This window comes from Peromyscus leucopus, chromosome 2 (assembly GCF_004664715.2).
Source record: "Peromyscus leucopus breed LL Stock chromosome 2, UCI_PerLeu_2.1, whole genome shotgun sequence".
In the NCBI taxonomy this organism is placed as follows: Eukaryota; Metazoa; Chordata; class Mammalia; order Rodentia; family Cricetidae; genus Peromyscus; species Peromyscus leucopus.
This window is the reverse complement of record NC_051064.1, coordinates 139,143,273-139,169,740: the sequence shown is the minus strand read 5'-3', so window position 1 is coordinate 139,169,740 and position 26,468 is coordinate 139,143,273. Positions and strand designations below refer to the sequence as shown.

At 43.5% G+C, this 26,468-nt stretch overlaps 1 protein-coding gene across 26 annotated transcripts in view; it reads right to left on the bottom strand.

The window, feature by feature from the left end:
- Positions 1–10,733: 10,733 nt before the first annotated feature.
- Eif4g3 (eukaryotic translation initiation factor 4 gamma 3) overlaps positions 10,734–26,468 on the bottom strand; it is a 233,280-nt gene continuing 217,545 nt past the window's right edge. For 24 of the 26 annotated variants that reach the window (XM_037203103.1, XM_028875356.2, XM_028875355.1 and 21 more), the window contains 7 exons: positions 25,254–25,379; positions 24,273–24,354; positions 23,002–23,100; positions 17,382–17,528; positions 15,380–15,461; positions 14,066–14,212; positions 10,734–11,153 (listed from right to left, as the gene is read on the bottom strand). In XM_037203103.1, coding sequence (XP_037058998.1) covers positions 10,972–11,153; positions 14,066–14,212; positions 15,380–15,461; positions 17,382–17,528; positions 23,002–23,100; positions 24,273–24,354; positions 25,254–25,379 — 865 coding nt within the window. In that variant the 3' untranslated portion in view covers positions 10,734–10,971. Of the gene's footprint in view, positions 11,154–14,065; positions 14,213–15,379; positions 15,462–17,381; positions 17,529–23,001; positions 23,101–24,272; positions 24,355–25,253; positions 25,380–26,468 lie in introns of those variants that run through there. The other 2 variants (XM_037203100.1, XM_037203106.1) reach the window with 2 other exon arrangements.

The following is a 26,468-nucleotide window of genomic DNA, read 5'->3' as shown; positions in this document are numbered from 1 at the left end:
ATCCACCTGCCTCTGCCTGCTGAGTGCTGGGATTAAAGGCATGTGCCACCACTGCCCGGCTACCACTGCCCGGCTTAGTGAATGTCTTTTCTGAATCTGGTAACAAGGAAAACTATAACTATAAAGTCTTCAACTCTATCAGAGACCCAAGAAGGAAATATTACCTGAGTAAGCAGGAAGTACAAGCAAGTGATGTCCAAAAAAATGTGAGAAATGACAGAAACAGTTGCTGCCTGGACAGTCACCCAAGGTTCCTCTGTAACTTTGGAGCACCAATCTTCATCCTACAGGCCTATCATATCTGACAGACTTATCTGTGAAGCAGGATTATCTGAGGGGCTATCCTACCTTGTTTTGGCAAAGTTCAGCAGTCCTTTCTTTTGTGTCCTGCTTGTCCCATTTGGACAGCATACTGTCAGCAGTCGAGGCAAGAGCACTTTCTTGTCCAGTGGCTGGCTTTTGCCACAAAGTAAACTCCATGTGGAGTTTCTTCAGTGCCCATCATCTTCTCTGAAGTAAACTGGTGCTGCCAGGAGTAGACATGTCTCATTGTCATGAAGAACCTATGTTATTAAAACATTTTAAGTGCCATATTCTGTAGATTTCTGTGTGTTTAAAGATGACCTATCTAAAATATATCTGTTTGACCTTGAAAACATACCGAAAGTGACTACAAGTTCGATTGTAATAGGTGACTAATTACTAACCTGCATTTCCTTATTATCCTAAATAGTTGGTAATAACTTTCTTTTTTCAGAGTTAATTTTTTTATTTTATTAAGAGATTTTCTATTCATTTTACATATCAACCACAGATTCCCCTGTCCTCCCTCCTCCCACCCCCCCAGTAATAACTGTCAAGGACTAGCAATTTGCATTACATTGTTAAACAAGATGTATAATACCTTCAGCAAGATTAGAAATATATGAAGAGTATGTTCTAAAAAATAATCTCAACTTTGTATCAATATGCAAAGACCCATATCAATGTAAAGTATTTAAAACAAGCAGTTGCTTTTTAAAAGTAGATTCAATAATCTACCCTTTTATTCTATCTATATCCCCCCTTTTTCTTTTCAGAGTAGATTCAATAATCTATCTTTATCCTATCCTATCATTTCTATATCCCCCTTTTTTCTTTTTAAAACAAGAACTCTGAGTCTAATCTGTGTTCAGCTTTTTTCCTGACCATTACCAATAACGACTTGTAACTACCCTAAACAATGACAAATATAGGTAACACACTGAACAACCAGAAACCACCCACACCACCTCTTGGGAATGTGGATATTCTGTTCTTAAATTTACTTCCTGCTGTCTGGGGGTGAAGGCATCTTTAGGGGATCCTGAAAAGAAAATTTGGGTTAATTGTCAAGTCCTGAGAGAGGTAGCTGTTTCACTGTTATCTACTATGACAGGAAACAACTAAACTGCATTTGACATGGGGACCTTCGGGAGGCCCCTCAAGGAGTTTCCCAATGGCAAAGGGTTACCTTGACTGTCCCTTGTTGGTCTGCATTAGTCCAGTGCCTGGCTTTGCCATACCTTCTGCATGTTCTAGAAGATAGGGGCTTTCTGTGGGGATTACTCTTAGAAAAAAACATTGTTTCTAGAAATGCCCTGCTTACAACCCTTTTTAGGTGACCTTGTTTACCACAATTGAAACACTTGACATTTTGATTTTTCTTCAAACCTCTGGAAATCACCTTTTCTATCCAAGCATCATTGTGGTCATGAGATTGAATATTGATTGTATCTCAGATCAATTCCTCCAAGGGTGTTGATGTTGCTTTTAATGGCCTAATTACCCTTTTGCATTGTGAATTAGCATTTTCAAAAGCGAGAGATTTCATTATTTGTCTAGCTTCTGAATTTGGTATCATTCTATTTACTGCTGAAGGCAATCTTTGCAAGAAAACAGTGAAAGTTTCGGTATATGGCCATGTACAGTTGGTGGTACGCCCGCCTTCCAGGTTTGTTTATCTTTTGATGGTTCTCTATGTAGCCCTGACTACATTGTCCTAGAACAATGTAGACCAGGCTAAGCTTGAACTCACAGAGATCCTACTGCCTCTACCTCCTGAGTACTGGGATTAAAGGCACATACCACCATGTCTGGCCAGCTTTCAGTTTTTAATCTTTATTTTTCACTTTTATTGATAAACTTTCAGGTTTTTGTTTTTTTCAAGAAAGGGTCTATGAAGCGCCCTGGCTGTCCTGGAACACACTCTGTAGACCAGACTGGCCTCAAACTCAGAGCTCCACTGGCCTCTGCTTCCCGCCGCCACCACCACCCAGCTCTGTCAATTCATTTCTAGCAACTCATGCTTCCCACTACTATTTAGTCATCCAAGTAACAACTGACCCCCCACCCACCCATACACTGATACAACACCCCCAACTAATTCTTTTCTTGAGGCAGGGTCTACGTAGCCCTGGCTGTCTGAAACTCAGTATGTAGATAGACCAGGCCTGTCTCTGCCTGCTAAGTGCTGGGATTAAAGGTCTGAATCATCACACCTGGCCCTTCCACCTCCTTTCGAGACAGTGGTCCATTGCTTAGCCAAGGGCAACCTGAACTTATCTTCGGCCTCCACCTCCCAAGTGCTGGGATTACAGACACGTGCCATCTTGTCCCTCCCATGCCATGCTTGCCTCAGTAGGAAATCTCACTTTGATTCTAACCTGGACTCAAAGGATCTTCCTTCTGGAGTAGCTGGCACTACAGAGGTATGCCTTTGGGTCATGCAGACAACTGTGATGTGCATGTGTATACACTTGCTAATGCACACACAGTACACATGCATGAGTGTTCTCTGGAACAATTTTTGTACACTACAAATAAGTATTACTTTCTTTGGTTAATAAAGAGCTGGCTGGCTGATGGCTAGGCAGGATTTTCAGGGCAGAGAGAACGCTGGGGAGAAAAGCAGAGTCAGAAGAAATGCTATGAGATACAGAGTGAGCAGAATGGGAAGTACAGGGCAATACATAGATTAATAGAAATGGGTTAAGTTATAAGAGCTAGTTAAAAAACAAGCCCAAGCTATCGGATAAGCATTTATAATTAATAATAAGTCTCTGTGTCAGTTTTTCTGAGTTGGCAGTCCAAAAAAGGTCCAACTACAGATGGTGCCCAAATGTCCAGCACCTATATTCATATAAGATCTGAGAAAGCTTCACAAAAGTTCTAACCACACAAAAACAGAGCCAAATGTGGCTTCTTAGACTCATTTCTCTCATGCTGGCAATGGTACAGAGAAGCATCTCCCGGCCAATGCCTGTGGACTTCAGCTGCCAGTGTGAATGCTGCCAGAGTGAGCCCCACCAACACGCCATGAACTAGGCCTCATGGCAGGTTTAAGTTTTGCTCCTGCAGACAGAAAAGATTATAGAAATGCAGTAAAGAGATTCAAACAGAAACAAAAAAAAAAGAAACAAACCTCTAAATGGATTACACCTCTAAATGTTTAAAAATGGACATAGGTTTGAGAGAGAATAGAGAAATGGTATACACAGTCATAAAAAATAGTTTAAAAATGATAGTCTTTAAAGAAAGGGAAAAAGCTACACAAAGATAGAAAATACATGGGGAGTCTGGATTCTGTATGTTATTGTGTTGTCTTTAGATTATCTGGTTGCTAATGAAGGAATGTTAGCTGCTAAGAGACACTGGATTGTGAAGGCTGCTGGATTAAACCAACCTTTATCTTTTAAAAATGTCTTTGACTTCAAAATGGAAGTCAAAAGATGTGTTGCTTTGGGGAAGAGGTTGTGCTTTGGTTTCCACAGAAAACGAAAGGCTGTGGATTCATTCAAGGTTTGATCAAGTTTGATTAAGGAAGACCCCCTGAAAGTCCTAGCTACAGCTATAAAGAAATAAACTTACAAAAACTACAAGACATGTAACATATATTTTACCTACTCAAACATAAAACAAAAAATCATCTGTGGCTAACTTGCATACAACACACAGTCTATACTTATGTTAATTCAAATATATATGTTACCTTTAAAAGTTTATGTATTTTCAGAACAAGGAGACCAGAGAACAATGAAAATGGATGGCCCAGGTGATCCAACATCTCAGAGCACCTCTGTTGCAGTTTTCTCAGAGTTCTGCATTCAGAACAGCTTCAAGGTTGCTGGCTGAGACGATCCAGACTCACAGACTACTCCAGCCAAGACTTAACCATTATTCTAATTCTTCTCACGGTCACCCAAAGATGCCAGTGCCAGAAGACAACAGGAATTTCTAGAGCAATAATGCCCACATTCCCAAAGATGGGTTATGGATATTTGTCATCATTTAAGCAGGGTTGGTTACAAGTTGCTATTGATCATAGTCAGGAAAATAGCTAAGTAAAGGAGTTAATTCAAAGATCTCTTTCTAAAGGAAAAAAAAAAGGGGGAATATAATATAGAAATGATGAGATAAAAGGGTAGATTATTGAATCTACTTTAATCCAAAAAGCAACTCCTAATCTGAAAATATTTTACATTAGTATGAGTTTTGGTTTATTGATAACAAATTCAAAGTTAGTTTTGTTATACTGTATGTATGTTTCTACTCTTGTTTGGGGGTATTTTGCTCATGCAGCTTATTTAAAAATGTAATGTATAACTAAGAAATACAGGCTAGTAGTCATTTATAATAATCAAACTTGTAGTCATATTAGGTATGTTTTCAAAGTTAAACATATATTTAGATACATGGTCTTCAACACTTCAAATATATACAAAATATGGCATTAAAATTTTTTTAATAACATAAGGCTTTTCATGACAGTGAGACACATGTCTGCTCCTGACAGCACCAATGTACATCAAGAGATCAGCATCAAAGAACATCCATATGGAGTTTGCTTTCTTTATGGCAAAAGCTAGCCATCTGGGCAAGAAACTGCTCTTGCCTCAATTGCTGATAGTTACTGTCCAAACTGACCAGCAGAATGTAAAAGAAAATGACTGCCAAACTTGTGCCAACACAAGGTAGGACAGTCCTTTAAAATTCTGTCAGACATTTTTGTAGGCCCAAGTTGGATGCCCCAATGTTACAGAAGAACTTTGAGTAACTGTCCAGGCAGCCAGAAGTCTTTGTCGTTAGGTAACATTCCACCCTTCTGGGGTCTTTGATGGAGTTAAAGACCAAGTAATTAGACTTAAAGTTTTCCTTAGTTATAATGATAAGTAAATTAGGCACAAAACTTTAGACTCACAAAGACAGGTAAGAGTATTTTCTCTAATTTTGCCAAATCCAAATGTAACTTTTTTTTTTTTTTTTTGGTTTTTCGAGACAGGGTTTCTGTGTGTAGCTTTGCGCCTTTACTAGGACTCACTTGGCAGCCCAGGCTGGCCTCGAACTCACAGAGATCCGCCTGGCTCTGCCTCCCAAGTGCTGGGATTAAAGGCGTGCGCCACCACCGCCCGGCTTACTGTAATTCTTACTTAATAACTGTTTTGATTATATATAGTTTTGCTGTGTTAAAGTTAAAATCTTCCTTTTTAATTAGACAAAAAGAGGGAAATGCTGTGGGACAATCTCTGTACACTGTAGTATGTATTACTCTCATTGGTTAATAAAGAGCTGACTGAGAGAATGTTAGGGAGAAGGGTGGAGTCAGAGGGAAGCAGAGCAAGCAGGATGGGAAGTACGTATATGAGGTAAATGAGCCTGGGGCAACACATAGATGAATAGAAATGGATTAATTGAAGTTAAAAGAATTAGTTAAAACAAGCCTAAGCTATCAACCAAGCATTTGTAATTAATAAGTCTTTGTTGTTTTCTGTGAGTTAGCAGTCCAAAGTCTGACAACATGAATGCTCATGCATACATAGTGCATATGCAGGAGCACTACTGTATAGAGGCCAGAGCTGGAAGTCTGATTACTCTCACTGTATTTACTGAGGCAGGGGACCTCTCACTGAACCCAGGGCTCATCATCTTGCCCTAGGAATCCCATCTCTTGGGCATCAGGATTACAGGCAAGCTTCCACACCTACCCTGCTTTGTGGGTGCTGGGGGATGGAGCTCCAGTCCTCAGGCTTGTGGAGCCCTGCACCCACTGAGCTGACTCTCCATCCCTGGGTAACGTTTTCACACTGCAGTGAACAGATTTCAGTGGACTCTGGATATTACCAGCTGAGGGAAAGATAAACCATCATACCAGGAAGGAGAAATAATTCCTGTCATTATCAGAGATCACAGAGACATACCCAGACACACACACACACACACACACACACACACACACACACACCCATCTCTCCTTCCCTCATGCCCAGGGTCTCATACATGCCAGGACAGCACCCTCTTATCTCCATCATCAGCACTTCAGGGCTCCTAAGTCTGTTGGCTGAGGCCCATGTCTTCTGTGGCAAGGCATTTCCTTCAGTCAAGAGTGTGAAGAGTCTGCACACCAGGATGCTGAGGCAGCCCAATAACAGTAGGTTGTCTTGGTCTCTAAAACCACCCGCACCAGATGCCAGGCCTTGATTCCAGGTTTGGACAGGTAAAATACATAGTTAAGTGCTGAGAACAAAAGGGTGTTAGACACCAACGACACCAATGAGCCGATGCCAAGGTTTAGACAATGGAAGTTATACTTTAAACTAGAGTGTGAACCCCCACCTTTCTGGTTTTGTTTTTCAAAACAGGGTTTCCCTCTGTAGCCCTGGGTCCTGGAACTCATTCTGTAGACAAGACTGGCCTGGAATTCAGAGATCTGCTTGTCTCTGCCTCCTGAAGGCTGGGATTAAAGGCATGTACCACTACGCCCTGCTCAAGCTTTGTTTTTATGCAGAACAGGAATTTCCCAAGAGCAGAGGCTGCAGCCCTTACTAGATGCTAAGTAGTTTCATGTTTGTTTCTTTCTAGCTGGTGCTGGGAATTGAACGTAGGACCTCACCTGTGCTAATACACATTGCCACTGCCTGTATCCTCAGCCTGTTAACGTCTGTTTATGTCTGCTTTAAAAACTACTTCATGACCCAGCTGTGATCTACCCAAGAATCTAAAATGCATTTGTATTGAAAACCTGCATTTTTTGCCCTCCCCTTAAAAAGAACATCTTTCAGCCAGGTGGTAGTGGTGCACACCTTTAATCCCAACCCTTGGGAGGCAGAAGCAGGCAGATCTCTGAGTTTGAGGCCAGCCTGGGTTACAGAGTGAGTTCCAGAAAGGCGGCAAAGCTACAGAGAAACCCCGTCGAGAGAGAGAGAGAGAGAGAGAGAGAGAGAGAGAGAGAGAGAGAGAGAGAGAGAGACACATGTTTCAAGTTACTGAACAACTGTCAACTGTTTTCAGTGCACCTGAGACACTTAACTAGACATTTAATTAACTGCTCCTGAGGTAAAGATGTATGTAAAACCACGTTGTGTTCTACCAATGAGTCACAGCCACAGGCCCCAGAGAGCTTTTGTGTCTTGGAATAAAGGCAAGCCAGTTGTTGCCTATTATTGCTTCAGGGTTTTGTGACTGTGTATGTTCCATGCACATGAATGTGCTAAGTGCACCCATGCAGTATGTGCAGATTTGATCAGGGAGCCTTAAGAGCTCTCTGACTTACCACCTTCAGACAGGCTTGCTCACTAAATGCTGAAACGTTCCCTGTCACCTCTGGTCATAGCATACTCTGGATCGGCATGTCTCCCCCTTCCCAGTTACAGGCACACAAAACCATGCTCACCTTTTTCCGTGGGTGCTGAGGAATTGAACTCAGGTTCCTTAGCTTGCAGAGCAAGCACTCTTAGCAGGAGGACATCTCAGCCCTGTTTTCCCCCCAGACAGATTCTCACTCTTTAACCCAGGCTGATTTTGAATTTGCAGCCATTCTCCTGTATCAGGGTTTTCTGTCCTGGAATTACAGGCACAAGCTAACCATATCCAAGCATTACTCATTTTAAACTGGATCCCATGAAACCATGCTTTCCTGGAAGAGGCCTGCGAGGGTAGCAATCCCAAGACTATGCATTCACCTAACAAAAAACATTCTTTGTTCAAAATTTCATTTGAGTCTAGAACCGAGAACTCTTATTCCAGAATGACTTTGGGCTCAAAGCAAGTCTTCTGTCTCAGTCTCTCATTAGTCACACCACTTAGTCACTGCATGTAGACATGCATGCAAGGCCAGAAGAGGATTGCCTATCTTTCTCCAATGGCTGTGGGAGCAGAGATGGGGGAGGATCGGTGAGGCTTACTGGCCACCAGTCAACCTTTAGGTTCAATGTGAAAGCCATTGGAGAAAGATAGGCATGCTATCCCACTTGGCTATTATTGGAGGTGCCGAGGATTTGAATGCAGGTCTCCATACTTGCGCAGCAAGTGATCTATCCACTGAGGCATCTTTCCAGAGAGCCCCCCTCCCCCATATACCTCAGGCTGTCATCATTCTCCCTGAGTGCTGGGATAACAGGCACATGGTCTAGGAATGGCTTTAATTTTATCAAACATTGCAACACGGCATCAAGAAAGCCCAAAGCAACCTCGTGGTATATATATATATATATACACACACACACACCCCTGCTCCATCGGATGACATTCCAAACCATATTTCTACCATTGTGCTGGATGTGTTAACCTGATTATTTCTTATCAACTTAAATTTAAAATAGTGATGAACGGACCAGTCTGCAAACAGCCTTTGATTTCCAAGATGTAGTCACTATCCTACCTTCTCCCTGCATCTACTCCAACCCCACACTTGCCATCACATCCTTCAGAAAGCCTGCATCCTGCAGGAGCTTCCTTAATGGGAATCCTCTGCCCAAGGGTCCCGGAGACATTACCACATGACACCATTCAATCAGGTGACTTTTCTGAAGCTTCCAAGTCACTCAGACCCTCCCAAACCACGCCCCATGTCCATTTTCATGGCTGACACTGCCGGGCGCCGGGACGTTTAGCACTTGGCGCTCCACCACAGGGGAACGGGCTCTGTGACCACATGTGGCAGGATTCTGAGTGTGCTCAGCCTCAGTCCAGGAAAGCACTTTATCACGGTGGAAGGCTGCTCTGGTGCCACCGTCGGAAGGTCTCCTGTGGACATTTTGTCAGACAGAAGCCAGCACAAATCTACACTATGTGGATATGAAATACAAAGTATTTATTTGGGTGGCTATTTATTTATCAGCCTGGCTTTGCTCATAAATCATTTCGTAGGGTGAAAGCCCAGAAACTCGGAGACTCCATCTCCGAGTGCCACTTCATGGAGGGGAAGAGAAGAAGCAAGGCAGCAGCGGCAGCAGACACAGACCCAGCACGTCACCAGAGGCTCCCCACCCACTGCACCGCCTGGAATGATGAGGTCTTCCCTGCAGGTGGGTGTGATATTAAACTCCACACTTATGATAAAGCAGCATTTAGCTCTGGATTTTTCACTTTATGTGTGCATGCCTACGTGTGTTCACACACATGCACACACACTTACCTTGAGCACAAGCACACATGTGGACCCAGGGGACAAGCTCAGGTCATCATGCTTGGCAGTGAGCACTTTTACCCGCCCAGACATCTTGTTGGCTCAATTTTTTACATTCCTTCCAAAGGTAACTTTAGGAGTCTTTATTTTTTTCCTAAATGATTTATTTTTATTTTATGTGCATTGCTATTTTGTCTGAATGCATCTATGTGAAGTTGTTGGATCCCCTGGAGCTGGAGTGTGCCATGTGGGTGCTGGGAACTGAACCTGGGTCCTCTGGAAGAGCAGGCAGGAAGTACTCTTAACCGCTGAGCCACCTCTGCAGCCCCACCGTTTGGATTCTAACCACTGTAGTGATTAATGGGAGATTTAAAAACCAGTGGTATTAATGGGGTGATCTGCTTGCCCGGAGTCGTAATATACACAGCCGCACTCCTACCTAGGCAAAAGCACCCTCTTTCCACACTGGACAGATTCACACATGGCCCGTACACACATCATCACGCCACAGGGTCAGAAGCAACTGGGATTAGGCAGTAAGCGGCCAGACCGCCTCCCCGCTGGCACGCACGTGACGGCCGTCAAAGGAGACGTCCTTTACTTTAAATTTGCAAGGTTTGTCTTTATTTTGCTCCTTATATTTTGAAAGTGAAAAGAAATAGTATTGAGTCAGTTCCTTTTTATGTTTTTAAATATTTGTTCTATGTATTTACAAGCCTTAAGATTGCTCTAACGATTTCAACGGTATTCAGGGTATTTTCCAGGGTGGTACTTTTTTTGAACAATTCTTGAATTTTTATGGTCCACAGTACTTTCTTCTGTTCCAAAGTGATGTATGTTTTGATTACTAGTGTACTTTTTAAATTTTCTGAAGCAAGCTGAGAGGCAGGCAGAAAGATCTGATGCCAGGGGTGGGAGTGGTGTGTGTGTGTTTGTGTGTGTGTGTGTGTAAGAGAGAGAGAAGGGAGAGAAAGAGAGGAGAGAGAGAGGAGAGAGAGAGAAAAGGATCTTTCTTACCTTGTTCACCCCAAACCTTCTCAAATCTGGACTAACAGCTATGTCTTAATACAAATGTGAGGTGCATCTGAAGGGAAGGGGAAATTTATTTCTCTGCTTTTCTATTATACAAGTTGTTTACAGAAACTGCAAATTAAAAAATTACACACTGGCATTTGCAGTCCTTAAAATAAATTAAAAGTTCTCAATTTTTTTTTCCTTTCCTTTTTTTTTTTTTTTTTTTGCTAAATGTGTTTTTTTTTTTTTTTTTTAAAGTATGAGTCCTCGTTTAAAAAGAAAAGATTAAAACAGAAAATATTTTCTATAAATAGTACATGTATTTTGGTTTGCGAGCTCCCGCCCTCAGGGGTACTGGCTCCGCGCTCCAGCACCTTTAGCCTCCATGATCACCTGTCTCCTTTGCCCTCACCCACTCGTGCACACGTGGGGTTTCTGCGAGAGTTGGCCTTGCTGCACTGTGATTGGCGAAGACGTGAAACTTTTTAAAAAAATACTTAAATTGTTTCTTTTGTTTCGTTTGTGTATTTGAAGTTTTAGTTATCCTCGGACTCCTCTTCTGCTTCCCGCAGCCACGTGAAAAATGCCGTGACGGACTTGAGGGCCACGCCCTTCCCACTCTGCTCTGCGGGGTCCTTGCTGCTCTCCCATTTGTAGAAGGCATCCTCTGAGATCACCTCCTCGTCATACAGGCAATCAAAAAACATCCGGAGCAAATCTGCAAGGAGGTAAAAAGTGCTATTGGTTTGGGCACTGCAGTTGCAAGGGAAAGCAATGATGTGCGAATGAGTAAGTGAATGCATGCAGTGAACGAATGAATGAATGTGGTCAATAAGTGAATCAACACAGTGAACAAATACTCACTTCCCAGGACCATGCACCACACACTCTTGATGCTGAGGAATGTAACACCCATTTGCGGAGAAAAAAACCTAAGCAATCGCCAGGCGGTGGTGGCGCACGCCTTTAATCCCAGCACTCGGGAGGCAGAGCCAGGCAGATCTCTGTGAGTTCGAGGCCAGCCTGGGCTAACAAGTGAGCTCCAGGAAAGGCGCAAAGCCATGCAGAGAAACCCTGTCTTGAAAAACCAAAAAAAAAAAAAAAAAAAAAAAAAAAAAAAAAAAAAACCAAAACAAAACAAAAACAAACAAAAAAAACCCAACAACAACAACAAAACAAAACCTAAGCAATCTACATTGCTTTTATATCTTTTATTGTTTGTTTGTTTTTGTTTTTCGAGACAGAGTTTCTTTGTGTTAACAATCCTGGCTGTCCTGGAACTTGCTTTGTAGACCAGGCTGACCTCGAACTCACAAAGATCCACCTGCCTCTGCCTCCCAAGTGCTGGGATTAAAGGCGTGCACCACCACTGTCCGGCTATATCTTTTTTAAAAATTCAAATCCAACTATGTTCAGATACGGGGAAGCTGTTTCCTATTTAATAGATAGCAAATTAAACACTTCACACATTCTAAGGCTGTATTAAAAACAAAGAGTGACTTTATATGAAAAACATGGGATGAAGTGATCTCTACATTTTTGTGTCTTAAATGTCTCAACTGCCTGAATAATTGAATTATTCTTCTCTTACAGTGGAAATTTGTATTACTACTCAAAAGAGGGAGAACATTGGTAGAGGTATAAAGCTCCTTTACATGTATTTATTCTTCCAAATAGTTCCTTGGAACTGAGTTCAACCCACAGCACAAGAAAGAAAAAGAAAATTCCTTCATGACAGGGTTTTACTATGTAGCTCTGGCTGGCCACAAACTCACTATGTAGAGCAGGTAGCCTTGAACTCACAGAGATCCACCTGCCTCTGCTCACTGAGGACCGGGATTAAATGTGTGCGCCATCATCCCTGGCACTTAAGACTCACTTGCAGCCAGCTTCCTGATCATCACACTTATGGAAGAGGCAGCGATAAGTGATAAATGCCAATAAATATGAGAGCCAGAGAGATTGATAGTTACATTTTTTAGATTAGTCTTTGTAATTCTATATCTATTTGATTTTTAATACTGAAATAAACGCCACCCCCCCCCCCCCAAAAAAAAAAACCCAACGAAAATAAAACCAAAACAACTCCAGTCGATCTACAGGGAAATGGAGTGAGGCCACAAGTCTGATGGCAGCTGGATCCCAAACTAACAGTTCCCAAGATGACTGAGGTCGCTATAACGGGATATCTAATGTTAGCTTGGCAGCCACTTCATCAGACGGCAAGCATTTCATCTGAAAAGCTAGTGTCCTCTTCTGCAACAGCTCAGAGAAGAGCACTATCCTGTTACATGACCACACATGACTCTGAGAGAAGGAGGACAACTACAGTTTCTGATACCCTCCTTGATTAAACTCTGAGGGAAACTTGCTTTTCTTTGATATCCCAGGAAGATCTACAAGCACTTTCACTTTCAACAAAGGAAAACTTTGCAAATGTCCTAACACAAGCAAAGCATCTGGGAACCACTCAAGGCCATCCCCGAAATAAGCCTGCTCCATCCACGTGCACAAACTGCAGTAAATTCCTGAGGACATCAGTGGTTCTCTGGACAGTAGCACCCACCACTGGGGTGTGTAGGTGACTCAGGATGCTCAGATCGTTGGCCAGCCTCAGGGATATTTAATATGCATCCAATATGCCCACATGGGGCTACTTCAATACAAGTTAAACAAAATGGAAAGTTCTCAGTCACAACAGCCATGTTTATGTGCACCATGGCCTCAAGCATCTCAGGATGACTAGGTCGCCACACTGAGCAGTGTATACACATCCACCTTGACCAGAGGTCCATCAGACGTGGCCTACGGAGAGGATCAACTCTCTACACGAGTTTTACTTCCTGCCTTTGCTTCTGAGATATATTCTTACACAGCAGCCAAAGCCTTTAAGCTCTGCTCCTCCTGTCCCAGCCATACCTGCTCCTCCTGTCCCAGCTATGTTGGGATGATGGGGGAAGCTACCCACCTAGTTCAACCAGACTTTTTTTTTAAATTATATTTAAAATTTTATGTGTTTGGGTGTTTTGCCTCCATGTATATACATCTGTGCACCATGTGCATGCCTGGTGGCTGTGGAGACCAGAAGAAGGAGATGGATCTCTTGGAACTAGAGTTAAAGAGAGTTGTGAGTGGCTATGGGTGCTGGGAACTGAGACTTGGGTCCACTGAAGAGCAGCCAGTACTCGTCACACTTGAATTCTCTCTCCAGACCCTAAACTAGACATTTCCCCCCCTGGCTTTTCAAGACAGAGTTTCTCTGTGTAATAGCCCTCGCTGTCCTGGAACTTGCTCTATAGACCAGGCTGGCCTTGAACTCACAGAGATTCGCCTGCCTCTGCCTCCTGAGTGCTGGGATTACAGGCGTGTGACACCATGCCCTGCTAAACAAAACTTATCAGCATTTTCTCACACAGGTTTTCTAACTGCTGGTTCTACAAGTGGTTGCAAGTCGCCCTACTGTCCATGTCCAAACCCCAACTTCCAGGGCTCACAAGTCGCCCTACTGTCCACGTCCAAACCCCAACTTCAGGGCCCACAAGTCGCCCTACTGTCCATGTCCAAATCCCAACTTCAGGGTTCACAAGTCCCCCGATCAGCTGGGCTCACGGCACCAAGCTGGACACTTACTGGCAGGCTGGTCAAGTTTGACTATTGATGCTTGTAGTGCATAAAGTGCTTGTAGCTCCTTCTCCGTGTCTGAGTCTAGGTACTTGAGTAAGATGGGCACCCTCTGCTTGATCACAGCAGTGTCCACTCTGAAGGTAGAACAGTCAGCTGGAGAGACACAGGAACCAGAATGAGCACACAACTGTGTACACCCACTGCTCTGAGCACAGCAGACAAACACAGCTGTGAGAGGCAAGGAAAGCAAAGCCCGAATCTCTATGTTCTTCTGCTGGGACGGGGGACTGGACACACTTGACAAGCACTTTCCACTGAGCTACATCTCCAGACATCCCTGAACTTCTCATTTTGAGACAGGGTCTCACTAAGGTGCCTAGTAAGGCCTTCAACATTCTCCATAGTCCAGGCAGGCCTCGAGCTGACAATCCCGCTGCCTCGGCTTCTTCAATAGTTGGGATTATAGGCCTCTGACACTAGATATTTGTAATGGTACAGTCTATAAAAAGTGATGTAAAACCTGAAGGAGAAATGCATGTTGAGGACAGATTTCCCAACTTTTATTTGTAATTATAATGAAACAGCACCAAGGTTTTATGGCACCTAAGAGAGCCACATTAATCAGATATCTCACCATTAAGTTGGAGAGCGGACAGATATGCTGATTAGCTTGATTTAAACATTCCACATTGCAGACATTCCTCAAAACATCACTTTTACCCTATGAATGTGTACAATTATAATTTGTCATATCAATTAAAAATATTACTAATTAATAATGTATAAATTCAAATAAATACTTTAAAAATACAAAAATAAAGCAAAATTGGGAGCTGGAGCTATAGCTTGATGGTTAAGTGCTCATGCTTATAAGGCATAGATATTTAAAGGGTATGCCAAACTTGGTCAAATGGACCTATAATTTTAACACAAGGGAGGGATAAGCAGGAGACCTTGGTTAGCCTGGGCTACATTAGTCCCCACCTCAAAAAAAACATAAAAAATATTCAACCCATTCATGAATGGAAGATATGGCCTTGATGACTGAAAGAAAAGTGGAAGGAAAGATCTATGTGGACCCAAAAAGCATTAAACAACTTTGCTCAACTGCAGAGCATGAGGCACGCAGGTGAGGTGGAGGCTGGGTTCTTACTGAGAAAGCAACTATCCACCCCATGATCGAGACAGCAGGTAGCATGATATGATGCCACCATCTGCGCAGGAACTGCAAGTGCCAAGACAATATAAAATAAGATGATGAAGGCAAAGCCAACAATCTGTGTCAGATGCTCAGAACTGCTGTCAACAAACGTCACTCACCTATGATAGCTGCTTTGCAAACGGCCGTCATTAAAGCTCTGAGGAATGCAGGTGAGCTCATTTGGCTTTCATCCAGATTAGCCTGAGATGAACACAGAACACACGTGTCTGTCAAAACGCTCCAGGCAGCCACTCAAGTTTAAGGAACTTCCCCCCCCTGTGCACAGTCACACAGCACCGTGTACTATGCTCATTTGAAGTGTAAGCATTCAACAACAGCACTCCTCAACAACACCCCACAGGAGGAGACCGACTCAGGTCTACACATTTAAAGCCAACCACACCACAGGTGAGTGTGCTTGCCTATGTCTTTTAATTCTAGCACTGGGGGTTGGGGAGGGGGAAGGAGGGAGGACAGAGGCAGATGCTCTGAGTTCTAGGCAGCTTAGTCTACAAAGTGAGCTTGAGGCCAGCCAGAGCTACACAGTAGGATGAAGCTGCACCTGACTGCAGTGTAGCCTGGACCATGTTCTCAGCACTGTGCGACTGCGTACTTGGACCAATACTGCTGTTCATCTTCATCTACAGCAAATGGGGTTGGTTTCTAGCACAGCCTAGAACAAAGCCTTCAGGTGTTGAGAAACTTGTTCCTCTTTTCTAAGGATGACAACAAGCATGAACAGTTGTCAAATGAAGTCAAGGGGACCCCAGATTTAATTCCACTGTGTGCATCTTGTTGCTTAGGCTTGCACTAAGAAAGTGTTTCAAGCGTTTCAACAGTACCCTATGGTCTTTTCCACAGAAAGGCAGTCTGAACACAGTGTCTGGCAAGAAATACTGAAGATGTCATTGTCCATTTCTGTTTTTGAAAGCTTAACCACCTAAGGCTATTTAGAGACAGGCCAGTGTTGACAGGCTTTATAACTGAGACAGAGCAAGGCAGCCTCTTCCTGACACCTGCCCTCACATTCCACTCTGCAGGAACTTCCAGGATCAGCAGGGCAGGCAGGCAGATGGCCAGCTTTTGGGAACACCAGTAGCTAGGAAGGACCTAGAGGTTTCACGGCCAGGTCAACCAGAGAAACAGAAGCATGTGGAGCCATTGTCACATCTGGGGAGGCACTGTGGGGAACAGCAGGTGACAAGAGACATGCTGAGAAGATGTGCTGCACCTGCTTTACGCCTCTTTAAAAGTACTTAGCTGGACCGGTACCTGGTGGTAGTAGTACACACCCTTTAATGCCAGACTTGGGAGGCAGAGGCAGGCAGATCTCTGTGAGTTCCAGGGCAGCCAGGGCTATACAGAGAAACCCTGTCTCGAAAAACAAAAACAAAAACAAACAAACAAAAAAAGGACTTAGCTGGCCATGGTGAAGCACTCTGTGCTGAGACTGCGCTCCAGGCCCTCCTGGTCTACATAGAGACCTTCCTTTTAGTTGTAAGCAAGTGACAAAATATGGAATATATTCTAATGGAATGAGACCCAGAGAAATGGGTTTGTGCTCTGAACAGAATTTTTTTTTTTTTTTTTTTTGGTTTTTGAGACAGGCTTTCTCTGTGTAGCTTTGGAGCCTGTCCTGGAACTCACTCTGTAGACCAGGCTGGCCTCGAACTCACAGAGATCCACCTGCCTCTGTCTCCCGAGTGCTGGGATTAAAGGCGTGTGCCACCACCGCCCGGCAACAGATTTTTACTTGACTTGTTAAAGACTGAAATTGACTGGGCATGGGGGAGTACACTAGAAGAGGCAAGGAGATCTCTATGAGTTCTAAGCCAGCCTGGTTTACTTAGCAAGTTCCAGGCTAGCTAGGGCTATACATAATGTGACCTTGTCTCAAAAAAAGCCAATAAACAAATAAGTAAAATAAAAATGATAAAAAAGAATCAGCCCTTATAAAAACCCTCCAAATGGTCTTTGAATTTCAGACACTCTGTACACATCGACACAAAAGCCACAGTGCACCAAGGATAAAAGGTCTGAAGTAAAGAACTGCCATGTGAACTCTGAGGACCCCACTGGCCATTCTCCTGAGAGACAGCAGAGCATGGGCCGTGTCTGTACCTCTACCCAGTCAAATATCCGCTCGTCGTCCGCTCTGTCCTCCATGATGAGTTTCTCCAGCCGCTGAGACAGTTCCTCAGCAGAGAGTTCTTTCTTTGAAAGTGCTTCAGAGGAGCAGGAACCTTCGGACTCTATAAAGTCCAATTTCTGGAACCAAATATGAAACACTGATATTGTTCAGTGTGATGATTTCACGAACATAGGTATTGCTCAATCTGACTACTACATGAGACAGAGGTACTACTGAAGGTGGCGATTACATGAGTCATCGGTATTGTTCAATTACATGGTCAGCGAGGCCAGCCATGAGCTTGCTCCGTCCGAGAGAAAATAAGCAGCAGGTGCCACTCCACACAGAGCCGTGAATGACTGTTACTTCAGCAGTATTTCCATGAGTTTCCAACCTTTCCAAAAAATTGTAATGGGGGACAGGGAGATGGCTCGGTGGTTAAGAGTGCATGATGTTCTGCAGAGGACCTGAGTTTGACTCCTAGTACCCACTAGGGTATAATTCACAACTGCCAATAACTTTCAGCTTCATAGAGATCTGTCACTTCTGGCCTGAGGGCATCTGCACTCAGAGACACATACACCTAACTGAATCTATTTTTAAATTAAAAAAAAAAAATCTATTTAATATTTGTATCTATACGTATACATGGTAGAGAATAACTTTAAAAGGTTTTTTATTTTTAATTATATGTCTTTGTGGGCATGTGTCCATGCAAGTGCAGGTGCTGACCGAGTCCAGAAGAGGGCGTCTGACCTCTTGGAGCTGGAGTTAAGGTGGCTGGCTGCAGCCTGACATGGAGCTGAGCTCTACAGCAGCAGCATGCATTCTTACCTGCTGAGCTATCATTCCACTCCAGACTCTGTCCTTCCTCCTGGTGTAGGTCAGTCACCAGGCTTGTGTAACGAGGGCCTTTACCTGAAGCCATCTTGCCAGGCCAATTTTCGAACTTTTATATTATGCATTTCTATTCCCCATAAAAGGGCAAACTAGCTCCCTATGGTTTTCTCTGCCTTACTCCCTCCAGATCACTGTGAACTGTCGTCTTACAGGGAGCTATGACACAGGAGTCCGCGAGGGCTAAGCCTGCAGTTTCTCTGTAACCCATGTCTGGGGTTAGCTCTGAGGAGAACAGCGGCAGCTCCAGGTCCTGAGGACCCTAACCATGCTAAGCACAAGAGCGAGAAACGATGCTATCAAATGTTATGGTAACAGGGAGCTGACAAATCAGGAACCAAAAAACATACTTTTCAGTCAGGCAATAAGATATATGGCTATGGCTTTACATCATCTTTACACAAAAACCATAAACAAACAAAGAACTACTAAAGATCATCCAAATCAAGTTTTCTCCAGTGCTTTTTAAGAATTTGGGATTAAAAAAAAATCAACTCATTTGAATTCAGTTCTTTATCCCAATGTTTCATTTCTTTCACATAATCGCCTCTCCCCTTTATCTCTCATCCGCCCCCTTTTGGCAGGCTTTGTTTGAGTGGACATGTCAATATAACCATTTTGTCATTGAGCCACACCATCCCTGGCCTAACACTGTTAAGGAGTACTTTTCTCGAAGGTTTTTCTGAATCAGTGTTGGTAACAGCCCACTCTTCACTTTAATACACACACAGAATCATAAGACAGCAGCCATCCTTTTGAAGGCTAGTCCATCAAAGGCTGAAGAGATGGCTCAGTGGTTATGAGCTGCTCTTCTAGAAAACTGAGGTTCAATTCCACCTACATGGCGGCTCACAACCATCTGTATTTCAGCTCTAGGAGATCTGACCCCCTCTTCTGGCCTCCCTGGACACCAGGAATGCACCTGGAGTACATATATACATACAGGCAAAACACCAATACATGTAAAATAAAAGCTACCAGTGTTGTATAGTTTAAGATTTCCACAACATGATTCTAATGCTCTGAGGGATTAAAGCATCTACAAAGAAAACCTCCTAACATTCCACCAGAATTTACAAAACTTACTTTGAGCTATGAAGCAATCAACAGTATTACAATGCTAATAAAAGTAGAAAAATTTAAAAACAAAGGTTTAAATTACCACTGACACAGGTAAAACTGGAAGGAAACACTTGCATCGTAGAGTCCTTGTGTTGCTATAAGTGACCTCTCTTCCAGTGCCTCGAGGCCTGGGCTTTCACTTATACCTGAGTTCACCACAGCACCTTTTGTTGCTGCCAGGTTTTGACACAGGGTCTCTGGGGAAGTTTGGCTGTCATTGGCCCCCATAACCTCATAGGGAGTGGCACTATTCGGAGGTGTGGCTTTGTTGGAGTGGGTATGGCCTTGTTGGAGGAAATTTGTCACTGTGGGGGCGGGCTTGAGGATTCCTATGCTTAGGATACTACTCAGGTGTCTCAGCACTTCATGTTGACCGCATGATGTAGGACTCTCAGCTATTCCTCCAGCACCATGATGTCTGCCTACACGATTCCATGCTCCCCGCCATGATGATAATGAACTGAACCTCTGAAATTGTAAGCGAGTTCCCTCAATTAAATGCTTTCTTTATAAGATTTGCCATGGTGTCTCTTCACAGCAATAGAAACCCTAACTAAGATAGTCTCATAGCCCAAGTTGGCTTCCAATTCATTATGTAGCCAAGGATAACCTTTTACTCCTTACCCCCTTCCCGGAACCTCCCAAGGGGTGGATTATGATGCCGGACTGCACTGTCTTTTAAATCACAGGCAACAAAGAGAATGTAACCTGAATCAGAGGGCCACTTTCAGGAACAGGCTACTTTGTGGAGTTCTGTAGTATGTAATATTACTTAGTCTTTAAATATGCGGTAGAATTCACAGACAGACCATGGACCCTCAAGTTTTCTTTGTAGGAACATTTTTAACTACACACTCAATTGCTGCTCTAGGTATTTGTTCACTTCAAATGAAGCTAATGAATGCATCAGCATAGTTTACTCATCAACATTTACTCACTTTTGGAACAGAACTCTTAACAGTGTGACCTCTTTCACTGGCAGTAGTGATCATTTTTGCCTTATCTTTAACTTTTTTCCTAAAACTTTTCTTCTAGCCCTGTGGTGCAGACGTTTTTTGTTTTGTTTTGAGACAGGGATTCTCTGTGTACCCCTGGCTGTCCTGGAGCTCACTCTACAGACAAGGCTGGCTTTAAACTCACAGAGATCCGCCTGCCTTTGCCTCTGCCTCCTGAGTGCTGGATTAAAGGCATGTGCCCACTGGTGGAGCTCAAGGACAGCCTTAGCTACCTAGGGAGTTGAAGACTAACTGCTCAGGCACCTCTCCAGCTCCACAGATCTCACCCCTAAGATGAGCACATCCCTTGTGTACCTAGACTATAGACAGCCATAACTAAAGCCAGTGCATCACAACCGATGGTGTCTTTAGCCCAAGATGACTGTTCCTTTCTTCTGCTCTGTTCTACTGTTCAAGCTGGCCTCAAATTTCTGATAAACAATTAATCCTCCTGCACCAGGCTCCTGAACAGCTGTGATTCCAAGAGCATCCCATAGTGCACAACTCAATGGGCTACGAAGCCATGGGCTTGACATTTACTTATTTAAACTGACATTATTTTGCTATGGTGGTTTTATTGTTGGTTTAATTTTTTCCCCTTGGAGACATGGTAGCTCTGGATAGCGTTCAAGTTCACAGAGAGGCCTTGCCTAACTCCTGTGTGCTAGCATTATGTGCACCAGTAGGTACGCCATTACTGATTATGGTACAACTGGCCTTAGCTTCCGTTTTCCCTAAGTAACTTTGTTTGTCTGAGACTGATTACCTGCAGATTCTACTGTTAGAGTTCCTAGCCACTCCCCAACTACATGACCACACATGCGCTGTCCATCAGGCAGGCAGAATGCTTAGCCATCCCAGGGCATTGTGTCCTATATAATCCGTGTGTTACCTGAGCATATAAATCTGTGAGCATTGTGATCACATAAGCCCATATGTGCAAGCTCGGAAGGGGGGACCCATAAAAGCAGATTCCCCCCCATTCCCTCGCCCCCCTTTTCCACAGTTTGCTCCTAGTAGGCCTACTGCACACCCCCTCATCACCCTCCCCTAATAAAAACTCTTATAGTGGGTTTTGTTGTACCTCATGTTTTCTCTTGCATGGTAAATAGTGCCGCAAATAAATAACACCTACCTCAGCCCACAAGAGGTGGGATTCCAGGTTCTAGCACACAATGCTCAACTTCAAGTGTTTCAGGATTTGAATTTGCAGGAGTCTTGTCTGCCTCAACTTAGCATGCCACAGTTGCTTGTTTAGCAATAGAGTGCACTGATGATGCACTCTGGCATGTAAATTTCTGCATTTGGCTATCAAATCGGAGGTTCTGGTTTTAATGCCCCTCCAATTTTTATCAATGGGTTTTTAAACAGCCTGTCTACAATTCTCTGCCTTATAAGTGGCATTCTAGTCCTTGCCCACCCCCCCAATACGTACCTCATGGCTTCAAACTGGAGCTCAGAACACTGGAAGTTTGTGATATCACTACTTATCAAGTCCACCTCTGGATCACTGAGAGTTTGCTATGTATTCTTTTTAAACTGTGTGTGTGTATACATGGGTACAGTCATGTGTGTACGTGTGTGTGTGTGTGTGTGTGTGTGTGTGTGTGTGTGTGTGTGTGTGTGTACGTACGTGTATGCATGTGTAGGTCAGAGGACAACCTTGGGTTCTGTCTCTAAGGAACACCCATCTACTCTGTTTTGAAACAGGGCCTCTCACTGGCCTGGAACTCACTTTTCAGGCTAGATTGCCAACAAGCTTTACCAATCTTAAATCTCTTACTCCCCAGTGCTGGGATAAGCGTACACACCACTACCTGGCATTTTTACAGGAGGTCTGGGGATCAAACTCAGGTCCTCAATGCTTGCATAGCTTCCTGGTGTTGGGGAACTGATGAAGCCCTGAGTGTGTGAAGTCCTTGGTGAATGTGCACCATCTCAAGGACTGAGATGCCTGAGGGAAATGGCAGAGTCTTCCTTTCTGGTCCATGTATATATATTGATAGTGTGTGCAGAAATGTCCACTATAGCCTTCCCCCTGAGATATTTATGCCCTGAAGATATCCCCCTAGAGAGACTGCTCCTACTGAGATTCATTAAACCTGTCTCCTCATTTATCTGAATGCAAAAATCCCACCACTCTGTTCAACCCTCTATAACCAACACTCTGAGCTTCCAGGGTAGAAAAGGTTCTCCATCTGAAAGGTCAGTCCAATCAAATGAAACTTTGCTCTATATGCATCTAAAACGGCCCCAGTCATGTCTGTTCCTGAGATATACTGGATGTGGTTCCTGACACCTAAAATTTTCTTCTGGCTGTATTCTGACTGTATGCTCAGAGGAGCCTGAAAACACAAACTTCAAACGCTGCCTTCACTAAGGCTCTCATTTTTGTCTTTGTTGCTGAAATGTTGGGGGTCAAACCCAGGGTTCTACTACTGAGGCAACATCCTAGCCCCTCAACAGTACTACTTTGATTTATTTATTATCATTACCATTGTCATCATTTGCAGTGATGTGGAGAGAACCCAGGGCCTCATGAATGTTACACAAGGGCTCTAACAACCTCACACCATCAAAAGGAACTGTTACTCACCTGCTCCAAGAGAAAGTTATGTACATCTTCCCCTTCTGGTAAAAAGTCCTTCCAGCTGAGGTCAGCCTCCCTCCATAAGGCACCTACTTTCTTATGGCTCTAGAACAGAGATAAACCATGCATCAGCTTTCTTTGAAAGAAGGAAAAAAGGTTTGCTGGACGTAAAAAGTGCAGACCTCTAGAGACTAATTAAAATTCAGTATTATTCCTTACTAATGGGATGATAATCTTTCAAACAGAGATGTCTGAATACATGTAAATGTAATGGTGATTCTGGCATGGTGGCCACACAGATAACCCTAGCAATTAGGAGGGTGAACTCATCTGAGTTCAAGGCCAGCCTGGACTACATAATGAGTTTCAGGATAGTCTGTGCTACAGAGGTGACCTTGTCTCACAAACCTAAAAAAAAAAAATACATAAATAAATAAACAAAATAGTGAATGAATTAGTATAACTGCTTATGAGTCAACTATTCATTTACTAGATGCTTAAGTTAGGCAACTGCCAACAATTACTAAACATCCTAACACACGAAGTTTACATGTTTACACTGTTTCCCCCTCCCAGACAGCTCTGACTATATACCTTCTCCAGCCTGTACAGACTTGGAAGGCTTAGTTATCTTTAGATAGCAGACATTTAACTGAAAATTTCACCATCCTGCACCATCATCTCACCACCTATTTCTAACAGGGTAAGAACAGCACCTCACTCACTAATCAAAAGTAATAAAATCAACCATTTTGTCACTCCTGTCTCAAAGTTTTTTTTTCAAAAGGTTATTTTTATTTTGTGAATGATGAGTGTTTTGACTGATGTAGGCCAAAGGGCATATAGAACCCCTGGAGCTGGAGTCACTATGTGGGTGCTGGGATCCAAATGGGGGTCCTCTGCAAGAGCAGAACGTTCTCTAAATCCCTGAGCCATCTCTCCAGCTCCACTCTCCAAGGTTTCTTATTGAAATCCATTACAAGTATTAATACAGCCGTTTTGTTTATGGAAAGACAGACTTCCTTGACAAGGACAATAAGCATCGTGAGAATCTTTCCAACCTCAGCAGTCCATTCTGGCTGAGACTGGACAGTTCTTCCCAAAGATCCTGCTAACACGAGAGCAGAGGCGGTGCTGCTGGCAGAGTCGCATCAAGCAGTTCTCGTCGTCTTCCCAAGATCAAGAAAGGACACAAGTCCTCGCACATGGAGCCCTAAACTGTCCACATCCCTGTCCTTCTGACCAAATCACTGGGCCGACACTCAGCTAACACTCACCATCTGTTTGCATAGAAGGTGCAGTATTTCAGAAAGCAGGACCCCAGCTCTTCCAACGGGAAGTAAAGGCTTGCTAAATTCTCTGTAGAGGACGAACAGGAGCGGCAAGTAAGTACCAACATAGTTTCTGCTCTAGAGCAGCAGACAAATGATGTGTGCCAAATACAGAGTACACAGGCTAGCCAATCAGACTTCCGGCTCACCTCCGGCTTTGTGGATGAGCAGGAGAGGGCTGTGGAAAGCCTGAATTTGTCCTTATCATTAAGCACTTCAGTGACTACTTACCTACGACATCAAATGAAAGCATGACACTCATTTAAGGCTCAGTAATAAGGACATTTAAGACAGAATTTCCTTTTCTTTATGGTATTTTCTAAGTGAGGCAGAAAGAGACCATTTTTCCATAGTCTACACCCTCCTTTCCTAAACTAAGTTCTCTATTATAAATTCCTCAAAAAAGGGTTCTTCTGACAATAACTGAGACCATGCCTAATTAAATCATCTTTCTTGCTTGTTTCCCATGAGGGTCTCACAATCCCCAATGTGCACTTTGCAAATCTTTAAGAGGAGGGTCATGTGATTTGCAGAGTGGGATGGTGTGAATTGCTGTATGAGCAGCAGTGTTCTGAAGGCGAGAAGCATTAGTTAATAACACAAGGCAGCACTGATCCCAATTTACACCCAGCTTGGAAAAGGCAGGCACAAACCCAGACTTACAGGAAACATCCAGAAACAACCCACCCCCCAACTCTGAGCTGTGTCTGCAATGACTAACACCCTCCAAGGACCACACAGCTCTTGTTTCCCCAACATATCTCCAGTGTAGACAATGTAACAATTTCTCCTTGAAACTAAAGGCTAAGAGTGACAGGCTGTGTCCATGAGTGTCCAGAGGTGCCAATGGACAGCATATGCCACAGAGTAAGGGAGTTTTGAGTCAGTTAACTTGATAAGACATTGAAAAGAACAAATACAACTTACAGAATAAGTTCTCTCATGGAAATTCCCCCTTCTTTTAACATGGGGGTGACCAGTTCAGCCAGGTACAACCAAATATGGGGAATATCAATAGCCATGTCATCTGCCAATTCCAGGGTTTCAGAAAAACTGAAAAGAGAACAACAACAACAAAAAACAAACTCACTAAAAATGAATTTAAAAGTTAAAATTAAATAGAGACCCAAGACAGTAAAGCACAAGTTTGTGTGTGCTAAGCATGTCTTACGTGAAGGGACTGGTCAGCTGCAGAGGAATACACAGACAGGTTCCATACTCTGGAGCTCACACTAGCCTGGGGAGAGGAGACCTGAACAGGTAAAGGCAACCTGAAGACTGAGTGAACATCGGGATAATGTGTGCCAGATACAGAGTACACAGGCTAGCCAATCAGACTTCCTGCTCACCTCTGGCTTTGTGGATGAGCAGGAGGGGGCTGTGGAAAGCCTGAATTGTCCTTATCATTAAGCACTTCAGTGCTTCAGCATGACCAGTAGCACCAGAGGGAGGGCAGAACAGCTCTGTCTGGAAGTGACTTCTGAAACACTTAGATAGCCATGTCAAGTGTGGGTAAGAGCTACCACAAAATCATGGACTAAACACATGCTGGCATATAGCCAGAGACACAAGGGAGGAGAGTCAGTCTTAGAGACCCACAGGATGGGAAAGCTGGAAGAACTGAGAGCATGCTGTTATAAACACCACCACAGGTTACACGTTACGGGGGTCTGAGAATTTTGCTGGCTTTTGTGTTATAAAATGTTCTTAATGTGAAGTAAAATAAGGGGAATTAAATATAAAACCCAGGAAGGCAGCTGAGCACCACATTCCTGCATCCCCAGCTGTTTGGAGGCTAAGTTCAAATTTAACATGAGCTGTAACAGAGCTTAACACATCTCATAAACACAGGAAAAAAAAGAAAACAACTTGAGAGAAAAGGCTTCTCGAGAGTCGGCACAGTCGTGTGGGCTGAAAGCTGCAGTTGCATGCTTAGTGCAAACAATTCAGAGCTTTGTTAACGGTTCCCTTTTCTTACTTTCTTTCTTTTTTCTCTTCTTTTTGGTGTTTTGAGGCATGGTTTCTCTGTCTAACTGCTGTTCTGGATCCTGCTCTGTAGCCCAGGCAGGCCTTAAACTCACCACGATCTGCCTGGCTCTGCCTCTAGTGCTGGGATTAAAGGCGTCCGCCACCACCGCCCAG